The 14,033-nt window shown below is 41.7% G+C and overlaps 1 protein-coding gene across 1 annotated transcript in view; it reads left to right on the top strand.

The window, feature by feature from the left end:
- Nucleotides 1–14,033, top strand: part of LOC126194767 (uncharacterized) — a 1,371,323-nt gene that overhangs the window by 575,984 nt on the left and 781,306 nt on the right. Inside the window, exon 2 of the mRNA XM_049933053.1 lies at nt 3,780–3,909. Coding sequence (XP_049789010.1) covers nt 3,780–3,909 — 130 coding nt within the window. The remainder of the gene's footprint in view (nt 1–3,779; nt 3,910–14,033) is intronic.

The raw sequence follows: 14,033 nt of genomic DNA, 5'->3' as shown, positions 1-14,033 counted from the left end.
TTCCTACAGTAAAAGACTAATAGTCCTATGTGGACACCACTCTTTTGTAAAATGAACATTAATGATGTGTGATCTTTAGAGATAATGTGTACTAGTGTAGAAGTGTTTAGTTATAAGAATATGATTGACTTTCTCATGTGTATGGATATTTGTGTTATGTACTCTTTTAATTTGTGTTATCTAAAACATGCTCTAAATGTTTGCACAGATAATCTGATTAGTGCAATTATTTGTAGTGTTAAGCTGTGACAAAGTTCAGTCAAGAAGAACATTTTAGTAAGGATTAGTTAGTGTATTACATAATTTCCAATATGTGTGTCAAATTTGAAATATTTCTTGGCACAATCTTTTCTATTATGTGTATGTATGTATATATGTGTAGCTGTCAGATTGACAGATCCGAACCCAGAATAATATCAGTAATATGAGGCCCTGAGAACTTTATTATCTCACCAATATTATCAGAGAAAATAATGCACCCAGTAGTGACCCGAGGGCACCACGGGAGGCAACCTTGTTGTAAATTAATGTAACGCAAAGTTACGCACAAAGAAGCTTCAATTGAAGCATGTGCATATTCAATCAATTAAAAGGAGCTAGCCAGATACAGTCCAAGTAAATTTTTGCCTACAGAGACTACACTGTAGTTACGTAGGACGTTAATAGTAAAGTGTGACATGAGTACAAAGGAGTTATTGAACAATATGCCTGAATCCGGCTGGAATGCACAAATAAAATCTAATCGAACACGAATATAGATGACTATGGGCAAACTAATACGAATTTTGAGTAATTGTTACCATGTACGCAAATCTCACACCTTGGTAAAGAGTTACGAATGTGCTGTTACAAACAAAATTGAGCAGCGGAAATTGTAAATAGAAATAAAGGAACTTTAACAAAAGTGCAGTATTGTGCGGCAGAGACAGACAGTGACTGTTAAACCTGCAGCAATACGTCACGGAGTAGTTGTGTATAAGTAATAAAAAACTGTATCATCACCGTGTGTGCAAGTGGACAAGGAACTAGCACGACACGAACAGTGAACCGATAACGGAAGGTGATCAAGTTAGTGTCAAACTTTAACTCTTTGTGTGTCAAGGGACGCTAGGAAAGCGCATTGACTACAGAAATACATTTTGATTTTGTCCTAAGGTGAAAACTTACGTGTGACTAATGACAAGTCATGACATGGTGAAGAATATTGTGTGCCCATAAAAGTGTTACTGTGACAACGAAACATTGTGCAAACCAGACTAGTGAAGGCCTACTGAGTAATAAGTACCACTAACTGTGTGCGTTCTTTCCCACAGCAGGAAAAATGCCTATAAGGATAGTACACTGTTTGTGAACTTGTTGCATGTTTCCTGGAGCACCGCAAGAAGACGTCGCACGGGCGAGCTGATATCCAACGCGCATCCGGCTACACCAGCTATGCAGCGGTCGCAGCAGCCCGTAGCAGACAGACAGCCACGCCCCTCCGCGCCGTAGCTGTCAACGCCGGGGGCGGTGACCTACACGGAGTCAGCGCGCCGCGCCGAGCGCCACTCAACCGCGCCGCGCCGAGCGCCGCCCAACAATCACTCCGCACCGTTCACCAAACACAATATTATTGACTTTTTTTGAAATGTTCACATAAACTGAATAACATGTTAATGACTTCATTTCGATAAACATTGAACATTTACTATGTATGTCCGTGAGTGATATATCCTAGGACAAGTGACCTTGTAGTGTATCACAAGAATAATAGTATCACACACAAAAAACCTTCCATTGAACTATATGTGACTGTGATATTGTGTAATTGTGTAACCCGTTTATGACAAACTGCTAATTTAATTCAAATGAATAACTGTTAAAAAGACTACATTGACTATGAACCAACTGGGATGGCTGGGCTCCGGCACAGTTTTGCCCAGGTTTCCTGTTTGCCTACGCCCAAATGGGGGAGCCATGAACTTATATAACCCTGGGACTAAATAAAAGAGCCATTCCGTAAAACATACAGAAGTGTAAAGAACGTTACTGGCACCATTGTGTCAAAGTGTAAAAACTCTTTGCCAAATGCTGCCAGGGGGCAATGTAACGTTCCCTGGCATTTTCACAGTTTATTTGTACCATATACGCCGCTCTGGGCAAGTTGTATATATCGTAATTATTGAACAAAAATATTACTTAATGTGGTATTAATTATTCTCCTTATATTTTTATTGTAATATTTCTCTGTATTTAGGATAGGAATTTTTCTGTATTTATTTTGTGAATGTAAAATGTGTCAGTATTTGCTGTATCAGAGATATCGCATTTTGCCAGAAATCAATTTACAAAGAAATGTTAATAGTCGGGAAATGCTATATAAGGACTAAACATTATGTATTCTTTGGTCTTGTCTGATGAGACGCGATTGAGGTTGGACGCTGTGAAGAAGCTTTTAACGAATGTGTAGAAGTCTTTTGTCTCCGTCTGGACTTAGCCGCCATTAGACGATGTGTTACGAATTAATGTGAGTTGAATTGTTGTTTGAGCTAAATATATCAGTATTTATCAAAAGTGTGAATTATTTATGTAAATTAGCTTGCCCACGTCATCTATAAAATTTCTTTAAGAATTTTTCAGCATTTTTTAGCGGTGTTGCTGGGCTGTGCCGCGATCAACAATCGCAGATCTGGAGAGGCGGCACATTTAAAAAATTATCAAACCCGTAAATCGGGAACAGATGCATAAAAATCAATCGTGAATTAAGAAATTGTTCTTTTTTTTTCAGTGATCCTGTGGCAGATAAAATTTGAATTAATTATACGTTTGTGCATTCGTAGGCGGATAGTTAATGTTAGTTAACACTGAAATTTAAACAGTTTGGTTCTTTAAAATAACTCAAATGCATAGTGAAGTAGGTTTGATCAGTGATAAATGTCGGCTTGGCAATAATTACAACATTTTCTGCTGATAGAGATAATCTTGTGTTCTATGGCTATTGCCGGGATAAAATTCAGTAAAAATATTTAACAAAAAAACCCACTGCATCAGGAAAGTGTATGCCAAGGCCGAATGATCTAAAGGACTCAATTCTCAACTAAATATTATTATCCAGTTAATATGAGTGCACGTAATATTTTTCTTTAAATGTACGTAATTCTTAAGAAAGTAAAATTTTTTATTACCACACGAAAATAAGAGAACGGTTCTACAACAAAGTTCGCACGAAAGAAAATTAACTTAAAAGCAAAAAGATAAAATTTATTATTCATCATTCTTTAACGAATTCGACATTACGGCGATTTCGTTACAAGGAGCATGTAACTGAACTTGGCTACACAAGCGATTCATTTCGGTGTACATTGCTGGTGTAGTTGTTGCGCACGCTGATAGCCGTTGTTGTCTTTAGCACAAGGCTCGTGTTCACGTGTTGTGGGGACGAGCCGTCATGCTTACACGACCACACGTATTTGGATTCAAACTGCTGGGGATTATGTTCTAACATGTTAACTCATCTTTGTAGAGTGGGCTTTAACATCCCGCGTACGTACCCTATGTTTTCAGCAGTGAAGTGTCGTTACTTTATTTTTAACTCCAGCACATTTTATTTGTCGATTGATTTGAGAATGTTTGACAATGACAAAAATGTCTAAACTGAAGTCGCAATAAATATTTCTAGCAGCCATATACGAAATTTTCCGCAGTGTCGCACGCCCTTGTGCTTATGCCCTTCATGTTTAGACGTCTAGTTAATAAGATGTGCTAGACTGACGCAGTGATGGACGGACCTCTGTTTGCAGGGCGGCGGCTACCCCACGTCGTCGTACAGCGAGCACAAGTGGAACACGCTGGGCAGCCGGAAGGCCATCGAGACGTACCGCAAATCCCGGCCCGACTCCCGCATCAACATCACCTTCAGGAACAAAGAGAGTGAGTACCACTTAACTGCACTTATCTCAACCTGTACACGGGTACAGCTGTAGCGATGGTATCTTCCGACTACGTGTGGTGTTATCTGAACAAGTGGACGGCTGGCCTCTGCAGACTTAATGGCCTTCGCCGCATCGGTGGAGGGTTCTTGTCGCCCACAGAGCGACTTCTACGTGCTCCAAGCGAGCGCGCGGGAGTTCGTAAAGTGATGTAACAAAGAAAATAGGTGTATGAAAATACAGCAGAAGGGAATAAATTGTTACATTTCTAATGCTGTGAAAATGATGTAGAAGAACCGCCAGCCTCGCTTTGACTCGATAGAAGCTATTAAGGGGACCACACCGTCGTTCAGGACGAAAAAAAATCAATTTTCGGTTTTCCTTATATTTCGATAGATTAAGGTTTTATTTAAGTACTCAGAAAAGGAATTTGCTGAAAAACTTTTTTTTCGAGCGTTTAAAGATCATTTTCCTACCACGTGTATTTATGTGCCACGCCCCCCTTTCTGTCACCCACTTTTCTGTCAACCACTTTTCTGCATATATTTTAGATCTTTATACCCCTACATGCCACATTAGGGATTTTTTTTTTTTACTCCCGAGTGTGTTGACTATCCTTGGAATGCAACGGTCGGTATTCTTTTCTTTCTGTTGTTTGGAAACAACACGCTTTCAAACACGCGGTTAGTTTTGTTCAAGTTTCATTGCGAGTAGTTGTTATAATTACGTTTGCAGTGCTTGTTTGCGTGTGTTTTGTTGTGTTTATTGAAGATGACGAAACGTAAAGGCATTTTCAAGAAACGACAATTTAGAGGAAACAAGTTTAGAAAGCTTTCTGTACAAAAGCTAATGTCGCCTGGCAACGATGTTTCTAATTGTAATTCTTCAACAAGAGCATAATCAAAGAAGCTCTCACCATTTCAAGAGAGTTACAACGAATTTACTGTAAGTGTTAAGGGGTGCAGTAACATTATTATAAATTTAAGAATATTATCAGATGTAATTTCTAAATTTTTACAATGCAGACAGTTTGGTGAGTCACAGAGTGTGAAAATTTGTGAGAGTGCCAGTGGGAGAAAAGGCCTAGCAATTGCTTTGGATTTATTTGCATTAAATGCTCAGCTGTGATTTCATTTATGAGTTCTTCAAAACCAGATTCAAGTAACCCTTATGAAATCAATACTAGATTAATTTATGCCTTACGATCCATTGGCAAGTGTATGGCTGCAGGGAGAACATTTTGTTCTGTGATGAACTTACATTAACCACCAAATAAATTTGAAAAACTGACTGCAATATTAGAGAAAGCTGTATGTGAGGTCACTGAGGAAAGCATGAAACTGGCTGCTAGGGAAGCCGTGGAAGAAAATGATGGATGTTCGGATATTGCAGTTGCACTTGATGGAAGTTGACAGAAAAGAGGACATACTTCTCTGAATGGAGAAGTGACTGCAGCGAGTGTAGACACCGGTAAAGTGTTGGATGTGGAGATAATGTCTAAATATTGCAAATGTTGTAAGGTCAGTGAACATAAAGAACACAACTGCGTGGCTAATTTTAGAGGAACAAGTGGTAGTATCGAAGTTCAGCAGCACAACAAATATTTCATCGCGCCGTAGAAACAAGAGGCGTACGGTACACCAAATATTTGGGCGATGGTGACAGTAGGGCATACAACAATGTGGTGAACTCTAAGCCATATGGAGATGCCATTATTAGCAAAATAGAATGTGTAGGCCATATTCAAAAACGTTTGGGAACAAGGCTGAGAAAACTAACTGTTGATATGAGAGGAAAAAAAATTAGAAGATGGAAAACTGTTGACCGGACAGGGTCGGTTAACTAAAACTGAAAGTGAAAACTTGCATGTATACTATATGTGGTGTCACCGCCAGACACCACACTTGCTAGGTGGTAGCTTTAAATCGGCCGCGGTCCATTAGTACATGTCGGACCCACGTGTCGCCACTGTCAGTGACGCAGACCGAGCGCCACCACACGGCAGGTCTCGAGAGACTTACTAGGACTCGCCCCAGTTGTACGGACGACTTAGCTAGCGATGCACACTGACGAAGCCTCGCTCATTTACAGAGCAGATAGAATAGCCTTCAGCTAAGTCCATGGCTACGACCTAGCAAGGCGCAATTAGCATGTATCTACAGAGTCTCACTTGTATTGTCAAGAGCGATGTACAACAAGGATGGATTAAAGTTAAGTATTCCAGAAGCTACGTACTTTTCTTTATAGCATTCATTACGTATCCTGTTTCAGACCTCTCTAGCCTGCGTGAGTTTAAGCGCTTGCCTTTCGGTTACCCGTCACTGTGGACTGGCTGTCTTGTCAGTTCACAACACTATAGGCGGGCAATAAGGAGAAATAAAGAAAATCTGGAGGCAATGAAGAGAGATGTTTGGACTATATTCTTCCATAAGTCCTCTATTGATGGTAAACCATGTCATGGATTGTGTCCGTCAGGAGAAAATTCGTGGTGCAAATACAATAGGGCTCAGGCAACTGGAGAATCTTATTCTCACCATCATTCTCTTCCTCCTGCTGTTATTACAGCAATTAAACCTGTTTTCAGAGACTTGGCTCATCCTGACCTTCTAAGGAAATGTCTGCATGGGCAGACACAGAACCCAAATGAATGTTTCAACAGCATAATTTGGAACCGCCTTCCTAAAACTGTATTTGTGGGCATGCATACAACGAAACTAGGAGTTCATGATGTTGTTATTACATTCAATTGTGGTAATATTGGAAAGTGTTGGGTACTGAAAAAGCTGGGAATTAATCCTGGTGAAACTATGATCAATGGGCTGCAACAGTGCGATAAAATGAGCATAGCCGATGCAGACAGGTCTGCATCTAAGCAAGACAAACATCCAGGAAGGTGAAAAAGAAGTTGGAAGACCTGCTAGAGGCCAAAGAAGGGTCATCATATGCAGCAGGACAGTATTAATTAACTGTAAGCAACAAATTTCAAAAGTTTTTTCTTTAAAGTCAATTTCCCACAAACTACAATTTTCAGTACATATGCCCAATTATATCAGAAACTATCATAGATAAATGAATGAAATTTTCAGAGACTCTGTATAACATACAAAACCACCTCTGGTACTACGTTCATTAATATTCCCCCATTAAGAAGATCACAAAAAAATATTTTCTGCAGAAAAACTTAATATTTTTTGTTGATAAATTTAAAAAAGTAATTCTTAAAGACTATAAAATGGATAAAGTAGATTTTAATACAGTTGACTCTATTAGCATCATGTAACATACAGTAAAAATATTAAGATCCTGCATCAAATAGTTTTTTTCAGACATGGGTCAAATACTTGCCTAAATTAACATGCGTTAGAGAGGCAGGGTGTGGTCCCCTTAACTATTTAAGACTCATACTCAGCCCATATGAGCTCTTTAATTCGATCGCTGCTTAGAAAACTCCACACGTCAGACTTCTGAACAAGAAGACAAAATTAAAAAATACTTAGTACAATCCTGGTGTTCAGTTGCAACGATCTTGATACTCAGAAGAGGACAGTTCCGTGCTATGAAAGTCATATCGTCATATTAGATCAAACGCTTTAGTTATCGTTCTCCGCTAAGTCGTTCTTTTCACTATAACCGCCTCAAGCTGATAACTGACACTGACCTCCCACTCAGGTCTCGGGTCAATGGGCTTCCGCCGACAGACTATAAGGTTCCAAAAACTACAACTGAAGTACTATCCGAATGCAGCAGTACACCCAAAACGCCACAGTTTCACGTTGTGGAAGTAGGGGAAATACGCGCTCTACCCACGAAGAGAAAGCGGAAAATGCCATAACCCGATTTCGCAGAAACTTCGGTCTGTGAAAGAGGATTCAAATCAAGCGAACACGTGTCTCGGCTTACCCGTAGATATTCGACCGTTTCTGAAAAAGCGACGGTCAAAGTTTTCGAGGTACTTTACGTTCCTTTTAGCGACAAAACTGTTCTACCGTAGCGGTAGCACAGTAGGTAGCGTCGCACTTCACACTTTTACGTGTTCGAAACTCGATTACTATTTTTTCTTTTTGTTTTTCGTTTATCTACCCATATCAGTAGAAGATTACAACATTAATGTTTTCCAGTATATACTAAAAACGTTGTCCTACTAATTGTACCTCTGATGTATGAAGTAAAAAAAAAAAAGTAAATTAAGGAGAAAATTATTTGAATTATTTTTGTAAATGAATTTCTTATAGTGTGGCTTGATTCACAAGTGCCAATTTTATGCGTGGTTTTCCGCGACATTACCGCCAACGCGTGAAATATTTAGCAATGTTAACGGCGTTTCTTTCCCTAGTGAGATTCGTATGAAGAAATGTCGCTATGGAAAACGCGGCTTCGCGCGATGCTCTTGGTGTTCAGAATTTCTATGTTTCGGACGTTTCTACGACCTGTATCATCCAAGAGAATGCACCAAATCTTTCTGAAGCATAAATGTAAGAATAAAATGAAAAAAATGTAATAATAGATATAAGAATATGAGAATTTAAAAACACTGTAAGCACCGAAAATACTGAACACGAATAAATAATTAATATAACTCCCTTGTATCACCTAACTTTATAAGAGAAGTACAAGTATTAACTTTCTACGGTTAAGGGTACGTAAATAAAATAAAGGAAAATAAAATAAATAAATGCAATAATCGGATTTCGAGCACAGGGCACTAAAGAGAGAGACTGCAACGCTAGCCACTGTGCCACCAATTTGGTTGAGATTAACGCCCGCTAAAAAGGCATCTCAAGTACGTCAAAAAATTTGGCCTTAGTTTTCTCAGTATCTACTGATAAGCCGAGACCCGTGTTCGGTTATCTTGAATCGTCTTCCATTGAGGGAAGTTTCTGGGAAATCGAGTTGTGGTGCTTGTCGTGTTCTCCTCGTCAGTCCGTTGGTGATGTGATGGAGAGATGCTGGAGTTTGTGAATGGTGTAATGATCTGTAGGCAGAATCCGACAAGACATATCCCCATAAGCCACATATTATAAACGTCTGATTAAAAGCTTGTAATCCATTTTAGCAACGATTTTGGAGAGCATGGTTTCGACAGGTCCTTGAAAGCTTTACAGATGTATGTGACAAGACATGTCTACGCACAGGTCACAGATGTCTACGCGCAAGTCACGCAGTACCTGTAAAATGCCGCCCCGTAGTCAGTGAGGGCTTTTTGGCACCCTAAAGCTTCCTGTAGCTTCCCAGATCTATAGGGATCGGATGAGCTTAATTTGGAGACCAAGACACCAACGTGAGTTCACTGTTGTGCTCCATGAGCCACTGCAGCGCGATTCTGGCCTTGTGACGCGGACAGTTATCCTGATGGAACATTCTATTGTCGTCGGCGATGAAATCAAGCATGAAGGGATACGTGCGGTTCGGAATAATGCTCAGGTAATCCACAGATAACATGGAGTCTTTTATTAGTACCACAGCACTCATGTATGCCCAGGTGAAGGTCCCCAATATCATAATACATCAACGACCTGCCTCCATTCTTCAGCTCAAGTTTCGATAACCGCGACACTACCCCCCCCCCCTTCTTGACCTCGTGTAGCTACAAAATTCTTGACCTCGTGTAGCTACAAAACTAATTCATCGGACTAGGCGACAGGTTTCCACTGATCCACGATGATCTCGATTATCCCGATCACAATGCATTGGCAACTGAAGATTTAATATAATCCATTATGGAGTCGAGGTAGCAGTTGTCGTTATACTGGTTATCACTGTTAGCATTCAACAGCGATTCTTATACATATATTTTATCAACGCGTTTCAAGAGACAATGCTCTCATCATCAGGTTGTAAAGTCTATGTCATGAAATTAAACGGACTAAGAAGACAAAATACCATCACAAGTAGTTGGGAAGTCCATAGAGTAAAACAGAATTAAAAGCATATTGGACTGTGCGTCCTCGTCTTACATTGAAGTTGTTGACACAAGTCGATGGCCGTCCCATAGCTACCAAGTATGCTGTTGCACTGTGCCGGCTCGGGAGCTGTTGTGGACTGACGTGCCTAGGTGTTGTGGCGTGGTTACAGCCGTGTGCTTGACGGTAACGCTATGCTACTGGGCGCCTCATTTCCTTATTGCATTGGTCTGCCATCGTTAGCCTCTCGCAACTCCGTCATTGACATGCTACAAGTGTAAAGTCGCATACCTACCCTAAAATAATTCTAAAAACCCGCTAAAAAATCCCATTTCTTTAAAATTATCTTGCGCATTTAGAATATTGCTTTGTTTCTTTTCATGGATAGCTATCTCGAATTCCTGTAGTAAATCAAGTTTCCTCCCTTTCTTTTCTACATGCAATATTTCTACGTTGTCTTCTATGCTATTAAGGGGATGGCCTGTTTCATATATATGGTTCGCAACTGAAGATGTCGTTGGGTCAGGAACATTTAATGATCATCTGTAGAGTCCCTTGACCAACAATGTGCGCTGAAAGGTGTGGCCCAAACCACTTGCGCCCGCAACAGTATTTTACTCTTTCGTCAGACCTGCCACAGTCAGCCTCCAGCCTTGCTTTACAGAACAGGTGAGCCGCCGACCTCCACATTCTGAGATGAGGCGTGGACGTCCAACACCTTGTCGCCCACTCGCCGTTTCTCCGTCCTTCAACCACTGTCCATAAACGCACACGGGAGTAGCACTCGAACAGCTGACCAGCTGCACCGTTTCCGAGACGTCTGTTCCCACGCGACGGGCCACAACAACGTGTCGCTAGTGTGGCTTCTGTCAGTGGATTTCCGCATTTGTGGCCTTTATCGGCGTCAGAAGGACCCCCCTCCCCCCATTTGTCTCTCTACGCTTGTATGTAGATGTTGGAGAAAAATATGGAAACACTGCGAGAAATGAGTAGTTGAACATGAATGCCAGCCAAGCCTACGGGTGCCACTGCTGTAATTGACCAAGAACGTCATCTGTGCAGTGTCCTGAATACGCTGATAGTATCTGAAACGCCAGCTGAACCCGCCGGGCAGAACAGGTAATTAGGACTGTGGTAAGGGCCAAATAAGAATGGGATCAGTTTCACCTTCTAATTGTAATTTAATAACACATTTACAACCAAAGCGGCAAATGGATGAACCTCTTTCACGGCTGAAGGCCTCCAGACAAGAAATCTTAAAAACCAACAAGATAAAAAACCAATTAAAAGCCGGCTGGAGTGGCCGTGAGGTTCTAGGCGCTACAGTCTGGAGCCGCGCGACCGCTGCGGTCGCAGGTTCGAATCCTGCCTCGGGCATGGATGTGTGTGATGTCCTTAGGTTGGTTAGGTTTACTTAGTTCTACGTTCTAGGCGACTGATGACCTCAGCAGTTAAGTCACATAGTGCTCAGAGCCATTTGAACCAACCAATTAAAATAGCAATAAAATAATTTAAAAAGAACATCTACCACAGCCTCAAAGCAAAGCAGGTAGAACAAACATATGTAAGGTGCAATTCCAGTGGCTGAAGGACACAATTAAGTTTCAAAATTTTAAAATATATTACTGTAGACTTTTAAAGGCAGAAGGCTACAATGTTTAAAAAGAAGAAATCTTAAAAATCAACAAGATAAAAATGCAATTTAAAGAGGCAAATAAAATAATAAGAAAACCAAAAAATGGTTCAAATGGCTCTGAGCACTATGGGACTTAACATCTGAGGTCTTCAGTCCCCTAGAACTTAGGACTACTTAAACCTAACTAACCTAAGGACATCACACACATCCATGCCCGAGGAAGGATTTGAACCTGCGACCGTATCACTCGCGCGTTTCCAGACTGAAGCCTCTAGAACCGCTCGGCCACACCGGCCGGCTAAAAAAATACGTACATCACACCTAAGTGGAAAGCCTCAAGGCAAAGCAGATAGAAGAAACATATGCAAGGTGCAATACCAATGCCTGAATGACACAATTAAGTTTCATAATTTTAAAATATATTACCATAATCTTTTAAAGGCAGAAGGCCACAATGTTTAAGCTTGAAAGATAATTTTAAGAATAAGGTTAGAAGACTGAAAGCCCACAATTAATTTTGCAAAAATTTTTAGGAAAAAAGAAAAAAATAACGCTAAGTCTTGAATTTTAAGTAGCTGAAAACAGATAATTAAACACCGGTGGGAAAGACAATAAAGACAACGGCACTCAGAAGCCTCCAGAAAGGTCAGTCTGCCCTCGTTCACTGAGGCGAGACAGGTGGTGAGCCCAACTACACTTGATCCGTCGGAACCCAGCCAGGGGACAGCCGCGGACAGACTGACACAACGACTTGCTTCCCATCAGTCAGTACATGAGAACTCAAACACAAAGGGTTACAAACGTGGTAATCCACAAAGGAGTATTATTAGCTGCAAAAATTACACTCCATGTTGCACAGCGACAGCAGGTGAGGAAAGAAGGCTGCCTGAAATTACTTTAGTGGCCAGGGCAGGTAACGGGAACACTAACGGCCACTATGCAGAAAATTCCACTGGTGCACTCGTATTGTAGTCAACCAAAATAGTTCAAATGGTTCAAATGGCTCTGAGCACTATGGGACTCAACATCTTAGGTCATAAGTCCCCTAGAACTTAGAACTACTTAAACCTAACTAACCTAAGGACATCACACACACCCATGCCCGAGGCAGGATTCGAACCTGCGACCGTAGCAGTCCCGCGGTTCCGGACTGCAGCGCCAGAACCGCTAGACCACCGCGGCCGGCAACCAAAATAGTTAATTGTACCGCATGGCGGCTAAATTTCAGTAGTAGAAACACTCGGTGTTGCTCACAGGAAAACCTCTCCAACAGCAAACCACCGAAGCGAACCACCACAACATGAATGGACGTGGCTTGGGTAGTTAAAACCACAACTCAACATTCACGTCCTGGGTCGGTGAACCACGAAGCTGATAGCGATCGGGCAGCTACGCACACGCTCCGACACTGCGCAGGGACTGCCAGCGGACCCAGCCGACTGCACCATGCGGAGATAATTTCCCTCGTCCCCAACAACCGACCGACTGCCTGCAGCCCCCATAGCCGGAAACTATAGGCACCAAACCAAAGATGGTACACGGCGCAAATATCGATATACGTCACTGCTGCCACACGTAGAAGGAAGAAGAACCACGATGTAACCGCAACAAGGGCGGGAAACCAAACACAGATAGACAGCAAAGTTCACGAAAACACATAGTTGGGAATGAGCACGGCTCAGTGTCAGATGTGGTCAAATGGCTCTGAGCACTATGGGACTTAACATCTGAGGTCATCAGTCCCCTAGAACTTAGAACTAATTAAACCTAACTAACCTAAGGACATCACAAACATCCATGCCAGAGGAAGAATTCGAACCTGCGACCGTAGCGGTCGTGCGGGTCCAGACTGCAGCGCCTAGAACCGTTCGGCCACACAGGCCGGCCAGATGTGGTCAGAACAGGGTTCTGTGTAGTTGCGCCTGCATTATGTGGAGTGAATTCGAACGTTGGCAAGTCCTTGATCTCATACTGTGGGAACTTACCTAACCAGGGTAGCCGAATTTTTCGGTGGTTCTAGAGGCATCGTTTTGAAGATTTGCACTGCATACAGGGAAAATGTGAAAACATCACCTATTAGGGCATAAAGCGGAAGAACATGTGTGTTGAGTGGTCGTCATAGACAGTCATTCAACAGGTCTGCGATGAAAAAAAAGAGGAAAACAAAGCGACAGCTGCAAAATTCACTGCAGAACTCAATGTCGCAATCGCGAACCCTGTCAGCATCAAAACAGCAGGAAATTGTAAGGTAATCTTACCAGCGCTGCAAATGCCCGTAACAGGAAAAGGTCGTGTCGAAGCTATAAAACCTTGAATATGGAGCAATGGAAAAAAGTCATTTGATCGGAAGAGTCTCGTGGAACATTGCTTCCTACTTCTGGCCGGGTTTACGTCCCAAGAGTGAAACAAGACACGGGGTCGCTAATGATTTGGCCACACACATCGTGGTACTCTGCAACGTCACATTACTGTCAGTAATTACGTGGACGCTTTTGCTGATCATACGCAACCCATCTACAATATTTGTTCCACAGTGGTGATGCTCAGTTCCAAGACGACAAGGTTCATGCCCACACAGCTCGCAACGTC

The sequence above is a fragment of the Schistocerca nitens genome, chromosome 7 (genome assembly GCF_023898315.1).
Source record: "Schistocerca nitens isolate TAMUIC-IGC-003100 chromosome 7, iqSchNite1.1, whole genome shotgun sequence".
Lineage (NCBI taxonomy): Eukaryota > Metazoa > Arthropoda > Insecta > Orthoptera > Acrididae > Schistocerca > Schistocerca nitens.
The sequence above is the reverse complement of the archived record's forward strand: the minus strand, read 5'-3'. Positions and strand labels throughout refer to the sequence as shown.